The sequence below is a fragment of the Lepisosteus platostomus genome, chromosome 16 (assembly GCF_059453375.1).
Source record: "Lepisosteus platostomus isolate fLepPlt1 chromosome 16, fLepPlt1.hap1, whole genome shotgun sequence".
NCBI classification, from domain to species: Eukaryota; Metazoa; Chordata; class Actinopteri; order Semionotiformes; family Lepisosteidae; genus Lepisosteus; species Lepisosteus platostomus.
In genome coordinates, this window is record NC_142626.1 from 4,584,126 (window position 1) to 4,607,185 (window position 23,060).

A 23,060-nucleotide genomic window follows, 5' to 3' on the forward strand; every position below is an offset into this window, starting at 1 on the left:
TACTCTTGTTTATGTATGAATGCAGGTGTTTGACATCTTTGTACCGCAACCAGACCTGATCCTCTGAATTAGAGAAGGCAGAGAAAAAGATGGTGCAAAGACTCACAACTGGCTCGTTTGACTGTCGAAAAGCATTGGCAAGAATTAGGGAGGCAGAAAAGGATAAGAACTTTTCCATCACAGATGTATTTGCATCTACAATTGTGCACGACATGGTGAAGCAGGTCAGCAGTCCTTCCTGCCTGGGTTTCTACCATCTTTGTCATCATGTATTTGTGTATTTCTGAAAGTCTTTCTCTCTCTTCATTGATGCTTCTGAGTAAAGTGTACAGTTTAATGTGGTAAATTGTAATTACTAAAGGTTTTATTTCCCTACAATATATCTTTGCTCAAAATTGAAATTCACTTTTTTATTTTTACTTAATTTTCATTAGTGCACACCATTGATGTGTACAATAAAATAGGAAAGGATATAGAAACAAATTAAAGGACATTCTGGGATATTTTATTATGATTTGATGCTATAGCAGATGTTTCATGCTTAAGGTGATGTGACCTTACTATTCAAGACAAGTAACTCTAAAGGGAGAACACAATGAATCTAGATTTTTTTTAATTAATAGAGTTGAAAACTAACCTTTAGATAATCTCTAATTGTATACAGCTATGTGAGCCCCACTGAAGATCTCAGAGACCCTCCAAACCTGGTGGGAGTACTTGGGGAATACCATTGCTAGGTCTTCACTACATTATATTTTTTCCAGGTGGATGAAGAACATTTTTCTAAGGAAACCGATGATGAAATGAACAACCCTTACCCCATCTTGGCAGTTGTGGACAAAGAGCAGAGACAGAAGGATGAATACGATAGAGGTAAGATACATGATGATGGATGAACATAAATCTTATTTAAAATCCTGCAGAAAGGCCATATACGGTATTACATATTTTATAGTAAATGTTAAATGTTCACAGACCGCATCGCTAGCACCTAATCTGATCTGAAAAATTATGACCAACCAGCTGCTACTGGTAAAGGTAAGGAAATGATCATTAGAGCTAAACTATAAGGCTATTAACAATTCAAAATAATTTATATTTTAAGAAACTGCCAATATGTATTTAAAAAAAATGAAGGATTGTTTAACTTCTTTGATAATTGAACCCATGGACCTTGCTTTCTGTGTAAACTATTATTTGCTCTATGAAATAATATATGAAGTCAACAGCCCTGGCAGGTTATACCAACAAATCATAAGAGTTTTCTGAAGTCTGAACTTTTCTGAAGAAAAATATTATTTTTTATTCTAGTGTTATTTACCCATGTTTTCCCTTCAACCAAATAGTGTTCCTCAATTAGTTTGCGATTAAAACTATTTTCTGTTCTCTTCAAAAATAACTTAAACTAAAAACCAATAAATCCTTCTGTCTCCTGGTAAAACTCAATAATTCTTTCCTGGTTTCTCTCACGCTACACAATATAAAAGATAACAGTGTGCCTTCTGTCACGATCGTTACTCCTCCTCTTAAGGGCGCTCCAGCCCTTCCTCGTTCTGTCCCATTCCCCATACCTGTTTCTTATTCGAGCTCCTCTTTAGTTCCACCTTTAAAGCCAGACGCAGGCGATTGCCCGGGGCTTCTCATTGAATCCCGTTTCGTGAGAGCCCGGGGTCCTGCTGCATCTGGCTCCGTTATGGTTTTAGTTTCCTGTTCCTGATTCCTTGTCCCGCCGGTCCCGACCCGGTTCTGGTTTTTAACTACTTTGGATGGATCCCCTGGTCTTGGACTTTGCCTTCCGTTTTGGATTTCCCTTTTGGATTTATGCTTGGATTGTTTGCCCCGGACTCACTTCCCCCGGACACCAGCTCACCTTGGACACCCCCCTGTCTGCTGACCGACTCCTGCATGATATTTTTCCCTATTGTTTCTTCACCTTTCGGATCGTGTCATCCGCATAGGGCCCGGAAAGAACTGTTCCTGACAGAATGAGAAGCCAACACTCGGGCCCCGCGGACAGCACATTGGCAATATGGACTCCATCCAATTTATTTTTTGTCTTGTTTAGGGCTTCGGAGCCGCCCTGGAAAGGAGGGGGGTACTGTCACGATCGTTACTCCTCCTCTTAAGGGCGCTCTAGCCCTTCCTCGTTCTGTCCCATTCCCCACACCTGTTTCTTATTCCAGCCCCTCTTTAGTTCCATCTTTAAAGCCAGACGCAGGCGATTGCTCGGGGTTTCTCATTGAATCCCGTTTCGTGAGAGCCTGGGGTCCTGCCGCGTCTGGCTCCGTTATGGTTTTAGTTTCCTGTTCCTGATTCCTTGTCCCGCCAGTCCCGACCCGGTTCTGGTTTTTAACTACTTTGGATGGATCCCCTGGTCTTGGACTTTGCCTTCTGTTTTGGATTTCCCTTTTGGATTTATGCTTGGATTGTTTGCCCCGGACTCACTTCCCCTGGACACCAGCTCACCTTGGACACCCCCCTGTCTCCTGACCGACTCCTGCATGATATTTTTCCCTATTGTTTCTTCACCTTTCGGATCGTGTCGTCCGCATAGGGCCCGGAAAGAACTGTTCCTGACACCATCTCCTCCTTAAATACCTGAGGCAGATGATTTCCTCCATTGTGTCCAAACTCCTTAATTTCTTTTTCTTTTCCATTCAACCAAGGGCTGTTTGGGAATTAGAGATTCATATCCTTCAAACTAGCCATGCATACTACCATATACTTTAATTTTATAAAGGGTATAAACAATTTTTATGGACCTCCAACCAGGATGTTACAGTTCTCATTTTCAGTACATTTTTCATATACTCAACAACTACAACAAAAGTTGGACAAGGTATTACATTAGAACAACAAGAATATTAATTTTATCTATTAACTAACAATAATAATGCCATTTAATTTTAGAAAAATAGACACACAAGAGTGGCCTCAGTGCCTTCAAAATGGGTTTAGAGAATAGCAGGGATTTAGGGATGAAAGAGTTTTTCTAGTTCTGGTACCCTTTCTCACTTCACTCTTCTTCTGCTCTTCCTCCTTTTCTCCGTGTCTCTTCCCTTCACAGGGGTCTGGTGTGAGATTACCCGCCATGAAGTGGGGTACTCTGGGTATGGAGCCTTTGTGGAAACACCATTCTTTGGGAGCCGTTTTGCAGGAGGGAATGTGGAGGAGCTCAGAGATGAGATGGACATCCTGTACTTGCAAGGTCTTTCTTCATCTTTGTTGTTACACTATAGATGAAGAAAAAACTCCACTTGGATGCCAAAGCCTTTGATACACACAAAAGATTTTTAGGCCAATGGAGGAACTTTACCATATATTACTATTGGACTTCAGTTTATTGTGTTGGGCTTTTACATAATGTTTGGTAATGATGATAAGACATTCCATGTGTTAGATTTACATTATAATAATAATAATAATGTTTCTTTATTAGCCCTATACAATTTCTTGCATTAGGAATTCTTCTTTTCACATACCCCAGCTTTTCTCCAAGGAGACACAGACAGGGAGAGAAGCTTGGGGTCAGAGCACAGGGTCAGCCATTGTATGGCGCCCCTGGAGCAGTTGGGGTGAAGGGCCTTGCTCAGGGGCTCAACAGAGTAGGATTCCTCTGCCAGCCGCGGGATTTGAACCCACAACCTTCCAGTCACAGGCACAGATCCTTAGCCACAGAGCCACCGCTCTGCCCAAATTAGGAAATTAGGGAAATTAATAATTTTATAGGGATGGCTGTTCCCAGGTGCTCCTAAATTATCTTGAATGGAAGAGATGCCCATGGTGACTCCACTAACCGCTGATCACATAATCTATGTAAACTTTTGGTTCACAGAGAAGGGTTTCTCAACTCCCATTGCAGAAAAACAACAGAAACAAAACTCATCCTGAAACTAGGTTCACACCTCCCCCTTTCTCTCAATGACTGACTTGTTTTCAAGTAATCTTCTCTATTCTCATGCAGGTTTTGACTTCACACCTTTCTTCACCCCTCTCCACTTTGCACTTTCTGAGCAGCCTCTCTGCCTCTTTGCCCCTCCCTCCTCCTCTCCTCTCCCAGCTTTTGTTCTTCTGTGCAATTTAATCTTTGCTGTCTGCCGTGTCTTTCTCACACCTGAAGAAGACTTCACAGCCGGAACATTGTGTTTTCTCTCTTCTCTTTTCATTATGGAATAAACCTTTTAGTTGCTCCTTTGCAATTTAGGTTAAAACAACTATCCTTTTTCTGTCTTAGAAACGGCCTTGTTCATAATACCAGCCTTTTATTAACTGCCGGTAAAAAGAAAATGGCTTTGACTGAGTGAGGATTTCTACTTTTACTTATTGGGTTAAAACAGGGACCATCAGTACGGTCTGTTTGGCATGTAGGCTTCTATATATCAGGAACCATATATGTGCAGATTTTCCAGCTCCGCTACAAGAAGTGATCTGTTACACAAGGGTAGTGAATTAAATAGTCTGATTGTTTCCATGCTGTGATTAAGTGACCTCAAACCATTTTCATTGCTCTCTCTCTGTTTTTTACTATTTCCTCAGGACTGTGTGGCAGTTGCTTCGCTGACTTCCAGTACAATATAGGTATAATTTTAATATCTTGTAAGTAATGAATGTGCTGTATGCTCTCACAATCTGCATCTACAGCTGCACCCATTCAGAATGTGCAAGGTATGACAAAAGTACAGTGCAACAGCTTTTTAGTTTTCCAAATAATCTAATATAGGACTGCAGCACTCTGTAGAATCCTTAATATACTGTGGGTCTGCATGTGTTCTTCACAGTTCATCGTATTTTAATAGTAAAAATCAAATGTGTATTAACCCATTAGTGCTTTCCTGAGCTATTCATACTGTACAATAATACTTATTCGTAACATAATTTTTCTATTTAATGTAATGTTATTGTGAATATGTAGTAATGTATTATTTATTATTAATACTGTGTATAATGAGATAATTTTATTTTAGATTTTTTCTTAACTATATTATATATTGGTTTTAAAAACTTTGTATCAAAAGCAAATAAGCATAGAAAACAGGAGCAGTTGGACAATGGCTTTAACTATGCTTAATTAAAAGTATTTTAAGACAGAGGCAGTGAGTGAGCCAGACAGTAGGTAAGAGAGAGAAAGAGAAAGAGAAAGGGCAGTGGCTGGGAATTGAACCCAGGTCAGAGGCATAGCAGGTGAGAACTCCACCACTTAACCAAAACATCACCTTGCTTTACAAACTAAATTAAAAATGACAAGTGTTTCATTTTCCATTACATTGCAAATAAGCCTTATATATAGTATATAAATATAGATTGTATAACCAACACACAATTAAAATGTACTGGAACAAGTAATAGGTTTATTCCATGCTGAAAAAAAGAAGAAAGAGAACACAACGTTTTGGCCGAAACGTTGTTCTCTTTCTTCTTTTTTTCAGCATGGAATCAACCTATTACTTGTTCCTTTGCAGCCTACGCATGCTGACGCAGCTACCCACCTGAACTATTAAAATGTACTGTTATGTACTGTACTTAGAAAACCTTAAACTGTACTTAGAAAACCTTAAACTGTTTAAGCATTTGTCTGATTTTTATGTTGCAGAATGGATTTGCAATCAGTTGTTAAAAGGGAACACCGAAGAGACTAAACAAAAGAAAGATATGAAGGCCATTCAGGGTGAGTTTTTGAACCTGGGAAGTATAGAACAATTTGAAGAATTACAGCCAAACTAAAAGGTCATCCTCACCTAAATTAACACAAGATACATTTATTAAACATAAATTGTGCACAAAACATATACCAGTCTGCCTGAATACAGGCAGCAGACCTTACTGTGAGGGTTATCAAAATACAAGGTATATAATCCCGAAGAGATGCTAACACAAAGAGATACACAACAGAGAATATATTTCAATATCTCGTTCGGCTATACCATATCTAATCAGTGTCATTACCCACTGTTAGACTAGACTCGGAAGTAAATACATTACTTATGAATTAAATTGATAACAACTTGTGTTGAGGTAACAATTAAATTCTCAAGACACAACATAGAACATGGGGTTTACTTATCCACTGTGTATGGATTTGGATTTCCTGGCACGAACACCAAAACCAGCTGACAGGCTCTGTTGCAAACTCTGTCCCAGCAGTCATCCAATAGGCGTCGTCTCGGCGTCCTCTGGCTACCAGCCACGGACGGAGGAATCTAACTGCGGTGCACAGTGCAGTCGTTGCTCCCAGGGGTCTACCAGTAGTCTGGCTGACTGGTAGAAAGTCTCTATGCACAAAGTGTGACCGCGGGTCCTCGCAGGTCATTCTATTGCACGGGAAGAAAACTGGTTCGTTCCCGGTCCAGCGCTGCTTCTGAATAAGCTATTCAGGTTGTCGATGAGGGTCCAACTGTAATCAAGCGGAGCATTCACGTTGGTCGTTGCAGAATTCTGAGTACGTCCGGGATCCTCGGCCTCGCGCTTAGAACAAAGTCCAAGTCCCAGAGCAGACAACACCGGTTGTCACGTGATTGTCTCTGAGGGTGCGCGAAAATGGCCAAGGAGAGCCCCGACCTGAGCTTGTGCTACCTTTTTGACCAAGACACAGATGTGTGATGATTGGTTGAGAGTTTGGCGGGCATTGGAGACCCACGTGGTGTTACCACGCCCTGCCAGTCCCTGATTGGTTGACCAAAGTGAGAGATGAGTCACTTACTCCTGACACTTAGGAATGCAGTCCAGATTTCCTCTGGAACTCCCTAGACAGATAGGCGCCAGGGATGACCATTGATCATTAGCTAAGTGCATCCCCGTTTGGGAGTTGTTCCTTATCAAAAGAAAACTTAAATCGGCCTGCATGAATAACTTCTCTGTGGCTGCACCACAGAGATGAAGAGAGAGATGGGGCCTCATTTAGGAAAGCACAGCAACGCTTAATTCTGTCTTATTAACAAGCATTGCCACTACAATGTAATGAGATAAACTTTTAATTGCAGATGAACATCATTATTTATTGGATGTGAAGGTACTTATTAAAAATTCTGAGAGAGTCAGATTTCACTGTGGATTAAATAAATAGGTTGTTTCTGCAGACCATTGGATTGGAGGTGCTGTATTGAAGATTAAAATGAGAGTCAGTAGGATTTTTTTGGATAGTGTTGTTCATGAGGAGCTTGAGAATGTGATGGAAATGTCTAAGTATAATATACTCTTAGCTATTTGCCTTGCAAAAATATTGAGACCTTTGCACAGATTTCATGGTTTGTTGATTTTAAGCTTGCACCCACAAAACTTTGAAGTAGCAATTCATATCGTAATACTCTGCTTCACAAATTAAAAGCAATAAATGAAAAGAAATAAGTAAATAGTTAATTTTAAAGAAAATAGAAAAGTTTCAGTTTACAGAAAAATTCCACCAGAGCCTCACAACATTGTCCAAAAATACTATTCTTGTGTCTAATTTTTAGTTAAGCAAGATTTGAGCCCAAAAAAAGATTCACTTTTTTTCTATGTCTTTTTCACACACTGCGATTCAGGCACAGAATGGTTAAAAAGAGGTCAGACAGACAGGGAGGAGGGGTGAAACGGTTACCTGTACTGGATAAAGTGGTTGGAAAATAGGTGGATTTACATCAATAAAAAGCTTTCCAATTTTAATGCGATATAGAAGATATTATTCATAATAAATTACCGGTCTGTAAACAGTCTGTAACCATCTGTGGACGGTCTGTAAACTGAAAATATATAGAGCAGCCATGTTGTTTATTGCCTCTTTTTTCACTTGGAAGAACATTAATGCGACACTGAAGATATTATTAATAACCTTTTAAATCTGAAGCTGTTAACTCTACTTCACACCTGCATATCAAGATCATGGTTTCAAAATAAAAAAAACCCATCAAACCATAGGTTGGATGACAACGTCCTGATTGTTTCGCAAGGATGTGAAATGTGACAATTTGTTGGAGTTACCATCAAGAGTAAAACGCCAATTTCCCACTGCATTCTGGGGAGTGTTGTTTGGACCAGAAACCTACATCTTGTCTCCATCTATCACTCTCTCACAATTCATCATGCATGAATGAGTCAAATTAAACTAAAACATGTTTACAAAGAAAGTGGAATTCAGTAGTACTACCAGCTATGTAAATACATATATTTAGATCCTTAAATTAAAATCGTTATTAATTTCTTTAGATACGTGTTTCCATATTATATTTCCTATTAATCAAATTCTAAAAGTATGCTTTTGTTTACTGCGATAATGACCGCAAGTATTCATGGAAAATGGTAATCACTTAACTCACTTAACTTTGAATGTTTTGTGATATTTAGAAATACCAAAAAATTCAATATAGTGTCGATAATATTTATTATCAGTAATAACGACAGTTGTAGCAGTTTGAAATTATTTGTTGTTATCAATAAATGACTTAGCTTCAAACATATTGTGATATTTAGAAATATAAAAAATGTCAATATAGTGTCCATAATATTTGCTATTTTAGTTTTTCAAAGAAACGTTTATTTGTTTCTTTGAAGCAGAATATATCCAAAGAAGGTGTACTACTTTCTTTAGTAGCACATTAATTTAATTACATCATTATTAATTTCTTTAGATTCGCGATTCCATATTATATTCCCTGTTAATCAAATTTGAAAAGTATGCTTTTGTTTACTGCTATAACAAGTGTATTCACAGAAAAGGTTTAAACATAACTTTTTACAAAGTATATAAACTTAATACAGTCAGAAAGAGCACGTAAAAACGTTTCCAAAAGAAACACATGAATGGAATATTAATGTGTATTTTTTCTTTAAACTACTAATACCAGCCATATACAGTTTACATAATATGTTTATGTTCCTTAATAAATATCGTTTATGAGCATGTTAAAGGCATGGTGAGATTCTCAAAACTTACTTTATATGATTGGAAAAGAATATGTGATCAGATTGACGAAATGCTGTTGTGTTATTTTTTGTCCACTACTATTGCACCATACAGCATACCATACCATAGAGGCCATTAATCAAAATGTATAACTTGTCAAAATAATACTGTGTGCCTGAAATAATTTGTATTTGTAAAGCAAATTATTATGATGGCTTTACTATAAATTATTTTTTGATTTTTCTTTGCAGTTTTTGCTGACATTTGACTTTTCACCCATGAAAGTTCTCAGTGTGAGCATCCAAGTTTGGATTTTAAATGTTCACTTTCATAATGCATATATATCAATTTTAATTCAGTAAAATGAAAATGGGATTTCTAGGTACTAATTTTACAAAAAAATATGGATAATAAAATTTTAAAAACTCATACAGAAAAGAAAACAATAGTTATTTACAGATTTTTTTTCTCTTGGCTATTATGTACACTGTCAAACATTTATGTGAAGCAAAACAGGTAAATACTGTATACAGTATATAAATCCAACAGCATTACAGTATGAACCAGTCTCAGTGAAGTCTGTAAGTAATGTTTTCTTTTTTTTAACTTGACTCTCCAAGCGTAATGTAGTTCCTATGCAGTATGATCATTTATCTCCTCTTTGTCACTCTCAGATTTCAGTATTTCAGTTTCATTTAGAAATTATGGAATTTTGGTAAGTCATCATGGAATTATTTTTCCCTGAGAACAGAAACACATGGTATGCAATTAAACTAAGCAGCAATTAAACCAACATTGTAGCAATTATGTTTAGCAATTGTAGGAATTTTTAACCTCTTAATCCAATACAAGGTATCAGAGAAGCCAGAACCTATCCTGGCAAGCAACAGGCTCAAGTCAGGATACCTGGAAAGGTATATAGCATTGCAGGAAAAACATACTCATATAAGCACCTGTTTTTCCCAGAAGCCAGATGGCTTACCACTACAGTATGTCTTTGGACTTTGGGAGGAAACTTGAACACCTGGCAGAAACCCTCACAAGCACAGGGAGAGCATACAAGCTCCATGCAGAGAGCACCCGAAGTCCAGGATTGAACTCAGGGCCCCGGTACTGAGAGGTTGCAATGTTAACCACCATTGCCACCCTTTTATATATAGCAATTATGTTCTATAAGATACTTTCTACAAATCACATTTAGAATACTGTGTTTCATAAAAAAATGCAATAAATTTACACAGTTTGAAATACTGCAATAACAAATCTTACTTATCAGCATCTTTAATCAAAGGATGTTTATTTTCACAGTACTGATGTCAATGTGAAAAGCTGAGAACCAAGCTTTTATCATTGAATTCAACTTATTGTATTTCCTTAAGGATTAAATCACGTGTACAGGTAAAAACCAGGTTCTAATGCTATACTTCTTTTCTATCCCTTCAGATTCACTTGAAAAAATGGACCTAACACCTGATTTTTTCAAGAAAATCTTCACTCTCATTTTAAGCTGGACATGGGGAACCAAGTACAACTTCCTGTATAAATACCCTGACACAGGTTAGAATATGAACAGCAGTGAAATACATGAAATGGTGATCAAATATTATATAGAAATATAGTATAATGTGTTAATAAAGCAGCATGCACTGACCAGCTCTCAACATTGGCTTTTCTGATGTTCTTATAGTTCTAGTTATAGTACAAGAGTGTTCAGTTAACGTGGAGATCAAAAAGACATGCTTATAATTTTTTTAATACTGATGTGAATCATCCTGAAAGAACATTGTATAAACAGTGTAATAGAATACATGAAAATGATATTGTTTCTTAAGAAAAGATAAAACACACTTGTTATAAATTACATGATTATTATGAACACAAGTACCAAAGCAATGGCATCAATATTTTTGCCTTTTATTTCCTGTCCAGCAAAAACTCTCCCTGAATATCTGGTCAATAATGAGAAGATCTACTTGGAAGATGCTGCTATTGCCAATGATTGTGGCTACCCATTGGTTTTGAGGAATGACAGGAGAGTTAAGCTCATTCTGTCATTTGATTTTTCTAATGAAGACCCATTTTTGGTAAGACGCTGTATTGGAAATCACAATATTTATCAGTTCAGTATAGTGAAGTCTTATACAGTATATAGGCTCACATGCTTTGCATCAATCATCTTCTCCCTTAGCCAAGAATGAGATAAACTTATACAGTATGTAACACAATATATTAAAAGTCACCAACCACTTCTCACCTCTTTCAGTGTTGTGCAGTCGTGTATTTCTTAAATGGTTTTATTTTTTTCATGTTCAGAAGTGCAAGAGAAATTATGGCCTAATACAGTGTGACTGAGCATACTTTGATGAAATTATTACTAAACTAAAACAGTACAGACCTTTTGCTATCCTAGCTGGATAGAGCTGTTTATCTTCTCTCTGTGCCTTTTCCTCTCTTCTCTTTCCTTAACTCTTGACACACCCCCATCCCCTTCGCAAACCTCTCTGCTGCACTCCTCTCTCTACTTCCATCCCAGACTGTCACTAAGGCAGCTAAATACTGTGAGAAGAACAACATTCCCTTCCCACCCATTCCACCAGTGACTAAGGAGGAGAAGGAGTGTCCCTTAAGCTGCTACGTTTACAGTGCTGATAAAACCCCCACAGTCATGCACTTCCCTCTGTTCAACAAGGACTCCTGTGAAAGTAAGTAAATCAGACCCTAATCAAACCACTTACCTTGTCATCAGGTTTTCACCTCAGACACCTGGATATTCTGTACATCAGTTGTCAGTAGAAACATCTAATAGGTAATTATGTAATCCAGTGCAAAGAGACCAACAGAAGTAATGTGAGCATGGGAAAAACTTATCTATCCAACCATCAATTTTTAATAACTTTCCCCATCGTGGCTTAAAATTAGCTGGAGCCTAACCTTGCAGGCACAGGACATAAGGTGTGACTATACCTTTGACAAATGCTAGTCCAATGCTGGGCAGACACGCATTGTATTCAGGGGTAATTCAGAAGTGTCAGTTAACCTGTATAAGAATTGGCTTCTGAAGGTATCCAGTATAGCTTGTTAAAATAATTTGTGGAAACACCAGCATGTAAAGCAACACAGTGGTCTATTTGTGATGAGACTATCTTTGATTCAGACACAGGCAAGCAAAAGCTTAAACAGATTTTTTCTTGAAAAGACATTGTATTTATTGTGATCATAATGATGTGAAGTTATTCTTATATTTATAACTCTGTAACATTATTCTATAACATGTTTTTGTTCCAGTTTGAGTCAGAGATGCCAGTGCCTGAATTTGTCTTTTTGATTATTGTAATACAAAGCTGCTAGTATGACTAAACAAATGATCAAGTAATAGGTTTATTCCATGCTGTAAAAAAGAAGAAAGAAAACACAACGTTTCGGCCGTGGAGCCTTCTTCAGGTGTGGGTGACATCTGAAGAAGGGTCCACGACCGAAACGTTGTGTTTACTTTCTTCTTTTATTCAGCATGGAATAAACCAATTACTTGTTCCTTTGCAGCCTATGCATGCTGACGCAGCTACCCACCATGGGTTTACTGTTACTTGTCTTTGGACTCTGGTCTCTATTTCAAAATGAGGTCCTATCCTGAGAGATTATGCTTAGTGTTTTGTCCCTCCGAGACTACAAAATGATCCCAGCCTTTATATGAGGTTACAGATCAATCAAAATTATTATGGTCTTTAAACATACCTTTTTATACTAATTTTCTAATTCTTTTAACAACCTGTACTGTTTAATCTTATTTTGATGTTTCTAATGTGTTTTGCTTTTAGTTTGACATATTTAAAGCACTTTAAATTGTCAAGACAAGAATGATTATTCCATCATAATTTTGTCTTCTTTCAGGCAAGGAAAAAATTGTTCAAATGAAGAACATCTACAAAACATTCAACCTGTCATACAATGAAAACGAGCTTGATGATCTTCTGAATTTAGCTAAGAAGAATGTCAGTCTCAACAAAGATAAGATTATCACTGAGATAAAGAAGGCTGTGGGTGCAGAAAGAAAGAAGTGAAACCAATAAAACCTACACAATGAAAGAGTTGGCATTTTAGAGAACATTTTTAATCTGAGGGTTTTTTTGTTAAATCAGTAGTTTTATAGACATGGATGCAGTTAGATTGTTCATTGCTAATGATTTAGGCTTCTTATTTGCATATTTTTTAAAACAGCATTTGTGGAGTTGTATTGACAGATACAGATTAAATACACCTTTATATAGAATGTGAAATTAATGATAAACTGATGACCAACATATTAGGATAGATTTAATATTTCTCTTGATGCTCCTGATTATATATTTCGAGATACGTGTTGATTTTATCTGAAACCTCTGATGCAGTTTGTTGATTTTGTTTTCAAACATAACATCATTTTATTAGCGCTATACAATTTCTTGCATTAGGAATTCATCTTTTCTTTTCATTTTCAAAAATCTGATTTTTCTGAATCTGATTATTTTTTAGTCTGAAAAGATGCTTTTTGTTAGCCAATGCACCTCTCTGTTCATCATATCTGGTTTAAAATATTAAAGAATCCTAAATCTATAGTATAGAATTATAAAAAGGTTTTGAAAAAGTGAAGCAACAAAAAGTAGACTTTAGAGGGAATTTGTAAATGGAGTTCATGGAATTTATGGGACAAAGACACCAATCCCACCAATCATCTGTTCACTAGTGTATAAATACTTTATACTTTCCTGTATAATATACCCCCACTGTCAACATCATTGCAGCTTTCTTTCTGTTTTTTTATAAGACAGGTTGTATCATCTTTCATGATAGTAGGGCTGTTATTCCTCAAGACAAGTGGTTTAAAGCAAAACATGTCCCTAAGGCTCTATTTCCTTTAACTCCTTATTGGGATATATGATGAATTAGAAACATTTTCTAGAACCCCAATTTAAGAAGATTCAGAAATGACTGGGTGTTAAAATGAGTATTTTATTTGTTGGATCATAATACATTCCTGTGTCTTCATAATATGATTGTTACATCATATCATAATACTGCCTATTCTTTAGAAAACTAGAAATATGTACCATATGATTCAGTACAATACTAAATTGGCAGTGAACTGTAAAAAAGAAGATAAATTGGCTGACAATGCACACAGATTGGGTTTTAAAGAACCTGCTGCCTTATCTACAGTATTACAGCTCTTTTCATATTCAATCCAAGCAAAATACAACATCTTTGTTTCCACACAGTACTTTTAAAGGAGGTCCATGGTTAATAGAGAGGAATACAAACATGACACAGTACATACATGAAGCCTGTCAGGGAATGTCAGAAAGTGTTAGAAAATTGTACTCTTCCTTGAATTTGCTACCAGATAAAGAACTCTCCACATCTGCTAACAAGTAAGAGCATTTATTTTTATATGCATTACAAAATTTAACTTGCTTTGTTTTGGAACACATTTGAACATAATTTACCTAAGAAAATGTTTTCTGTTTAAGATTTGGTGAAAAGGAGAAATATAAAGATTGCCATGATGCAATAATTTCATTTCAAATATTATTTTGCAGATTTGCTAATAAGCTTTATTATGTGTAAGCTTTGACTTTTGCTGAGCATGTAATAAAGGCCATCTCTCAAAGCTGACTGTATCTCTTTATGTCTGTGTCAATGTAAGATGCTCATGTCAGGCTTGGTGATGCTCTAGACAAGAAAATAATTTCAAGGTTCTATGATGAGTCTGTTGCAGCTGATTCCCTTTGGATTCGTCTAGAAATCAATAGAGAACACAGGAAAAGCTGTAAGATTAGTCTATAAAATTAACCCATATAGATAAGAGTAGTCCCCTTGTGAGACCAAGCTAGTCTGATAGATGGCACAGAAAAGGGTCAGAGATAAAGATAAGTGCTTTCCCGTTGACTCAGGGTTAAACATAGGAAAGGTTTATCTACTGTACCACCAGTTCACTGACTCTCTGAGCATGTAATGGACTATTGGGACAGGTGGGGATATAAGGAGGAACTCTGTTAAGGTTAAGACAAAAAGGGAATAAAGACCAGAAGGTAATGGAACATGTGATTGAGACTGTTATGAATTACATCCTCAATCGATCGAACAATGTAGAGCAGTAGTGCTGAGTGTTACAAAAAATATAAACTATTAATATAAAAAAGGAATCAGATCTTTAAAGAGCTACAGCTGCAGCCACTCAGAATGCCCAGGGTGTTGCTACAGTTCACCTTTTTATTTTTTTCAAATAATCTAATGCAGTCCTGCACTACTCTTTAAAACAGATGGCACAATTAATTCTTCACGTGCCTTGTGTCCAACATGAAGTTAATCTTATTTTAATAATAAAATTTCAATGTCTTAAAAGCATCCATTAGTACTTTTCTGCACTAGACATGCTATACAGTAACACTAACAGATTGTTTTATTTTTTTATTAAATACTATATACACAATTATTAAAAATAAAGAAAAAAATATTAAAATATATTTATTTAAAGGCAAATAAAAAATAAAACAGAGTCCAGTAGCGACTTACGGTCATGCACTGTACAGTAAATTGCACAATATATTGCAAGACTGCTCTATACAGATGCATTCAGCCATTCAAAACGAGTGGGGTATGCTGCGGTACAACCTAGTGAGCGTGTCACATCTAAATGCGTCATACTGCATCATACAGTATGCAAATTAGGTATGTTAATAGTATCCAGAATCACCTTGTAAAACTACCAGGTGGAGCTAATAAAGCTTAACCTCTTATGTACAGCATTTAAGCTGTCATCAGAAAACACCCAGTTTCGAATCCCAATTACTGCTGAGGGACAATCTTTATTCAATTAAGAATTTAAGTTGTATACTCTTTAGACTTTTAACTTTAAACTGTGTATTACAACATGTTAATCATTATACATTAAAAAGTTGGTATATTTTATGAAAGCAAGATTGCTCAGTTGGACAAAAGTACACAACCTTCCACCTGCATCATAAATATTTTAATTATGCAGAAATATTTTATACATCAAAGTCTTTACCGAAGATATTACTAATAGTATTAATAATGACCGACCTTGGACAAGCTGTAAACTCAAAGTATTTCCCTGTTCCACATTCTTTGTAACTGCCTTTGTTTCCAATCATACAAAGTAACTCTTGAGAATCTCAGATTCACCATGCCTTTCACATACTCATAAAAAATATTAATTTAGGAACATAAACATATTACTGTATGTAAACTGTACTGTATATGGTTGGTCTTGATAGTTTAAAGAAAAAAATACACACCAGTATTCCATTTCTCCCTAAACATTTTAAGCATCAAACATGATGTCTTACATGTGGTTATTTTGGAAATGTTTTTACGTGCTCTTTCTGACCATATTACTGTACGTTTATATACTTTGTGCAAAATGATCATTCTAACCTTTTCTGTGAATACGCTCGTTATCGGAGTAAATAAAAGCATACTTTTATAATTTGATTAATAGGAAATATAATATGGAATCGCATATCTAAAGTAATTAATAACGATATAATTATATTCATGTACTGTTGCACAAACAGTAGTATAAGACTTTCCATTCACGTGTACTTCTGTTTCACTCTTTAGTGCATAACTGTGTCTGTGGCGTGATTGTTTAAGTGACTGACTTTTAAGGCTAAGGTCAGGTGTTCAACTCGCGCTATCACCATGAGTTTTCTTTCAACAAATAAACATTTCTTTGAAAAACTAAAATAGCAAATATTATGGACACTATATTGACATTTTTGATATTACTAAATATGACAACACGTTTGAAGCTAAGTCATTTATTAATAACAATGAATACTTTCAAACTGCTACTGATATTATTACTGACAATAAATATTATCGACACTATATTGAATTTGTTGGTCTTCTAAATACCACAAAACGTTCAAAGTTAAATGAGTTAAGTGATTACCATTTTCCATGAATACTTGCGCTCGTTATCGCAGTAAAAGAAACTCAGACTTTTCAGAATCTAATTATTTAAGCAATAAGGCACGAGAGGCCGTGCTATATCGTGGATATAGTCACAGTTAAAAGGTGCTGTTAGGCCCGATGTGATGCAGGGGGCCAGCAACCCTTTTAACTGTGACTATATCCACGATATAGTACAAACCTCGAGTGCCTTATTGCTTTTATAAAATGGTCCCCAAATATGCGATTGCTATATAGAATATAAATATAAATTTTAATTTTAAAAATGTAACACGAAAATTAAGCTGTTTACATTTCTCCACCTGTGAATATAGTCCCTCATTGCTACTCAATGCAGAAATACAGCCACAAGTAACTAACTAGCAAAGAGAGGACATTAGCTAGTCAATATGATAAAGGAATAAATGACTTGTTGTTTGTTTATTTCTTTAGCATATTTATTTGAACATTTCCGTCGATCGTACAAGCACTGAAAAACTGTCCAATCCCTAGTGCGTCTGGCATTTTCTTTTTCGCTGCGGGCGTGCTCCCACTGGTGCTGGTCCCAGTGCCTTCTAGGATATAACGCCAGCAATTTGTTGTTAAAATGTTGTTAAAAAGACAGCAGAAAAAGATACGTGTTTCAGATACATGAGAATCCAAGCTTTTTTATCTACGCTTTCTTATCTACGCTAAGAAGTAGTCTTTAAAATTTCTTTATCACACAGTAAAAAGTCAAAATTCCTGGATGTGCATTAATCATAGAATATGGCACGGCTTCCAAAGTGTGTCAGCCAATTAGATGTCAGGTCCGGAATTATCCATTTTATAATAGGGAATATAATATGGAATCACGTATCTAAAGAAATCAATAATTATACTAATTTAAGGATCTAAATATCTAAATATATGTATCTGTATAGCTGGTTGTATTACTGTATTCCGCTTTCTTTGTAAACACATTTTATTAACACCCGAATCACAGCGGGTGAGAGACAGAAAAAAGTGGATTCTATTTTTTGTTATGGTCTGTAGCTCAAATCCTGTTTAACTAAAAATTAGACACAAGAAGAGTATTATCGGACAATGTTGTGAGGCTCTGGCGGAATTTTTCTGTAAACTGAAGAGTTATAGAGGAGACGTTGTGTATCGCCTCTTTTTACACTTGTAAAAAAAACATTCCAATTTTAATGCAACACAGAAGATATTATTAATAATGTAGTGCTTTCAGGCTTGTGGTGCATTAGTCGTTAGTGAAAAGATTTAATCATTTAATCTCTTTACTGTGTACGTTTTAATCCGCTTAGTATTGAATATTTATATGGAATTTTACAACTTTTAGTAGCTGAGCATAAAAAGAAGAGGAGCATAACGCATCTCATGGTCATCTCATGGTCTCACGATATTAATATAGGAACATAAACATATTATGTAAACTGTATATGGCTGGTACTGGTATTTTAAAGAAAAAATACACACCTGTATTCCACTTTCTCTCTAAACATTTAAGCATCAAAGTCTTACATGTAATTATTTTGGAAACATTTTTACATGCTCCTTCTGACCATATTAAGTTTATATACTTTCTGAAAAGTGATAGTCTTTTAACCTTTTCTTTGAATTCGCTCATTATTGGCGTAAACAAAAGCAACATGAAATATAATATGGAATCGCGTATACAGTATACACTATACACTATGTTGAGATTTTTATATATTTCTAAATATCACGTTAGAGGCTAAGTCATTTATTAATATCAACGAATAATTTCAAGCTGCTACTACTATCGTTATTGCTGATAATAAATATTATCGACACAATTATTGAATTTGTTGGTAATTCTAAATATCACAAAACGCATTTTAAAGACCTCTACTTGTGAAAATAAAACAGTGAGAAATAAATCAGTGAGATAATTCTCTTTTTGTAAACCTCAGGTTTTTCACCCATGAGTAATTACGCACTAACAAGAAACACTGGGGGACCACTGTGTACACACGTTCACAGCACAAGAAATACTGCTCAATATGGCTTCGTGTGATAACAACCATAGGAAGCAGAATAGCGCAGTCCCCAATTACCCAGACTGTAAGCATGGGAATAAAGCTTTGTTTGGTTTCTGATACCCTTTCTTTATTTCCTGTTTTCATTCAGCAGGAAAATTCATATTCTTTACTCAACAGCTTTTTATAAACAGCACCCAATGATGTTCAAATCACAGAAGACTGACACAGCTATATTCAGCTAGTGTGTATTGTCAGTTTAGGGTTTTGTAGCATTCCAGTTTCTGTTGTGTTTGTACTTGCAAGAATAGCAATTACAAACATTAAAAAACATATTTGCTTTATACTGTCCAACTAAGCAATATTGCTTTTATAAAATATACCAACTTTTTCATGTTTAATGTGTAAGATGCTGTAATACAGTTTAAAACGATTAAAAGTCTAAACAGTATCAACTTCTCTTTATCTATATCTCTATTAATATAACTATCAAATAGTATTAAATAAATACAGCTTTTTAGTACAGATTACACTTTTCCAGAATTTTTTTTAAAAATAAAAACGATTACAATCTAATCTTTCAATGTTTGATCCCAAGAGGAGGTACAATACGCTCCTGGTTTGTTTACCGATGGTATGAAAAATAAATCTAAATGGTTAGAAAACTATGCTTAAAGTTCATTAAAATACTTCGAAGACAAAGATAACGATTTACATTGCATTGTCAGATTGTGAATCAATAAAGGTATTTAAACACGCATTTGTGATTTGACATGTTCCTTGTAACTACACTGCTGTCAATATTGTAGCAATAGACAAAATGAAACACTTTGAGTTCGTAATGTAGGGATTTCTATACGTCTTTATCTAGTGGTTTCATTAGTGACAAAAGCTAAACCGACCTGCCTGCCACACACACACGTTTCAGGACGGTGACGTCACTGCCTTTCATATGAATCCTTTCATATGGAAACAGTTTTACAATGCACTTAAGAATCTTAGGAAGATCACAAAACAAGCCTGTTAGCCTGGTTTTTGCCTAAAAAAATCACTCCCGAGAAAGTGAAGTAGCATTAACTAGCAAAGGTAATTCAGGCTTTATGAACTCTAATAATTAATAACCCTAATTAATCGAATCCCAGGTGTGAGTTCATAAAGCCTGAATTACGTACTATGCCTACGTTTGCGAAACACCTGATCATCTACTCGAAAGATTTCAGTGCTTTGTGTATATTTTAATCGCAGTGGGGGCAGGGCATGTGGTGACAGGTTTAGGCTGAAATTGCATTGGGGATCTGTATTCTTCACACCTGAAACATTATTCTCTGAAAGCGTTTTCTTCCCAGTTTAGCTAATCTTTTGCCACCTACGCATGCTTAAACAGCTCCCTAGGTAAATTATCATACTTGACTGAGAAAGCTTTAGAGAACTTAACATTTTTATTATCAACAAATTGTAAATACGACGTTTACATTGGCGTTTTTTTCACTTGAGTGTATGGAGGAGTATCAGCTGTCAATGAGAGCAGACCCCCCCTCCTCCCTTCTTAGGCTGGGCAAAGGTGGCTGTGTGGCTAAGGATCTGGACCTGTGACTGGGAGGTTGCTGGTTCAAATCCTGCAGCTGCCAGAGGAATCCTACTCTGTTGGGTTCCTGAGCAAGGCCCTTAACCCTAACTGCTCTAGGGGTCCTGTACAATGGCAGACCCTGTGCTCTGACCCCAAGCTTCTCTCCCTGTCTGTGTCTCCATGGAGAAAAGCTAGGGTATGTGAGAAGATGAATTCCTAATGCAAGAAATTGTATAGGGCTAATAAAGAATCATTATCAAATGATTTATTTTTTCCATTTTTAAAAAAGAAATAAAAAATTAGATATAATGATGTGTTCCCACTTAACTTAGACACTGTATGACTTTAAAAGCTATAAAAGCAAGTTTCGATAGTTAATAACCACTTTTTATGCACGAAAAACGGGTGATTTTTCTTCCTTGTCATCAGATATTTTTTGGAAAAATGTATTTTATGTGTTGTAAAAAACTGACTTGCTTTCACAAAATATATTTACAAATCCTTTCGCCTGGCAATCTACCTGAATGCCCAACTATCTGAGAAGCCCTCCATGAAACCATGTTCGCTGATATTATTACTGACAATAAATATTATCGACACTATATTGTCATTACAAACATGTATGCCATACGGCGTATGCGTTACTGAAGCTAAAAGTTTAGCCTTTGTCACTAATGTAACCACTAAATAAAGACATAAATATAGAAATCCCTATGTTACAAACTGTATATGGCTGGTATTGGTATTTTAAAGAAGAAATACACACCAGTATTCCACTTTCTCCCTAAACATTTTAAGCATGTAAAACGAATTAGCAGGTGATTGAGATAACAATGCATCGCCCACCGAGTGGAATGTTCTCATTTACAAGTGTAAAAAGAGGTGATACGTGTCTCCTCTATAGCTCGTCAGTTTACAGAGAAATGCTGCCAGACCCTCACAACATTGTCCAATAATGCTGTAGTGCATTCGCCTGGCGCTGATGCCGAAGAGTGCCTGGCTGGGCTTTGCGGCGAGTGGCAGGAGGGGAGTAGTAGTGTTCAAGGTGGGGACGAGGAAAGCCGCTGACCAGTGCAGGGAACCCACTGCAAAACGGGCGTACAGTGTGATGAGATCGCTCGCATTCTTGTAAATAGTTCTGTGGTTTCGCACCCCTGTTATACTTGTATCCAGTTGCCATCCTATCCCTGTGTAGCTACCCAAATAGATCCCAGTTTGTTGCAGTCTCTCGTTTCACTCTGGCGCTTGCTCGTTCAACACTTGAGTCGGAGTGTCAATAAAACAGAGCGCCTTGCAATACATTTACTGCAATACATTTACTTTGATGGGTAGCCGCGTCAGCCTGCATAGTCTGCAAAGGGACAAGTAATAGGTTTATTCCATGCTGTAAAGAGAAGAAAGGAAATGCAACGTTTCGGCTGTGAGTCCTTCTTCAGGTGTGAGGGTCTTCAGCTCCAAATGAAACGCTTGCAGTTTGTAATTTAGGGTGCTCTGAATGAGTTAAACTTTGATGCAGGAAAACTATGAGTCCTAAATTGTTTGGAGCAGTGAGGCGGCACAGGTATGCCAAGCTCCTTCCTGTATACAAATCCTGTCACAGACAGAAAAGGCCTGAGCTGGAAGAACAGGTGCAATCTGTCAGGGTTTGGCTATTTACTTTAATGTGTGTTGCCTTCAAATCTAAATGAATTAGTGCTCTAAAGCAGTACTATTAACAGTTTGTCCCTAAATCACTTAAAAGATTGAACATTCTTACACTTTACTAAGTTTTCTGTATGTGGCCTTCAAGCAAGTATTTGACGTGGAATCCTCTTTTTTTTAAAAAGTAGATTTACTAATTTTAAACTCACTTAAGTTATGAGCACCACCTTGTGGCCATTGTTGTGTCCTGGAAGCCAGCAGGGTCTCTGGACTCTCAGGGTTCTGTGAGATCTGGAGGCTCGTTTTTTTCTCTGGATTTCTTTAGAACTCATTTACACAAATTGCACCTGTGCTAATGACACACCTGTTTAAATATCAAATAAGTAGTTTAACAAAGGAATGTGTTTTAAACCTCTATCTCTTACAGATCACACACTGAAGCAACTCTCTACTCAAACATTTATTATTCCTGACTGGGATACTGAACCCACAATCCCTGGGATACTGCCTGGGATACTGAACCCAAAAACTGTAGCTGACTATGCCACCTAGCAATTCAAGGTACCTCATACTCACACCTTATCCCCACACAGGCTGTCAGATCTCCCAGAGTCAACACAGACAGCACAGGATTGAATACAGGATATTTATTCTTCAAACTCCCTCTCAATTACTCGAGAGTGAGCATAGCTCACTACTCTGTACAGCAAGTAAGGCTCTGAATAAAGTCAACAAGACACTGGTGAGTAAATCAGCTCTCAGGAACAGGCTGAAGCATGAGTGCATCACAAGGATGAAGGTGATGTCCACTGTTCTGGATGATTGTGTCCACTGGTGATTCTTTGTTAAGACGTTTAGTCTGAACAGCAGATGATGATGTGTTGGACACGGACAGATAGATTTTTCAGTTGGTCATCCTCTTGGAGAGGTACAGTATCAGAGACCAGGTTGTTGTTTTTTTTCAGCACAGGGGTATTCAAATAATTGCTATGTCACCAGAGAAGTGCATTTAAAACTCTTC

At 36.5% G+C, this 23,060-nt stretch overlaps 2 protein-coding genes across 2 annotated transcripts in view; one reads left to right on the top strand and one right to left on the bottom strand.

The window, feature by feature from the left end:
• Positions 1-23,060, bottom strand: part of LOC148646745 (NACHT, LRR and PYD domains-containing protein 3-like) — a 2,700,574-nt gene that overhangs the window by 124,650 nt on the left and 2,552,864 nt on the right. The gene's annotated exons all lie outside the window — the stretch shown is intronic.
• Positions 144-14,519, top strand: LOC148646747 (cytosolic phospholipase A2 gamma-like). Its single transcript, XM_088609010.1, has 9 exons — positions 144-224; positions 765-873; positions 3,068-3,208; positions 4,537-4,578; positions 5,591-5,665; positions 10,319-10,432; positions 10,805-10,959; positions 11,409-11,577; positions 12,764-14,519. The coding sequence occupies exons 1-9, from the start codon at positions 213-215 to the stop codon at positions 12,931-12,933; spliced, it is 987 nt and encodes a 328-aa protein (XP_088465136.1). The 5' UTR covers positions 144-212; the 3' UTR covers positions 12,934-14,519.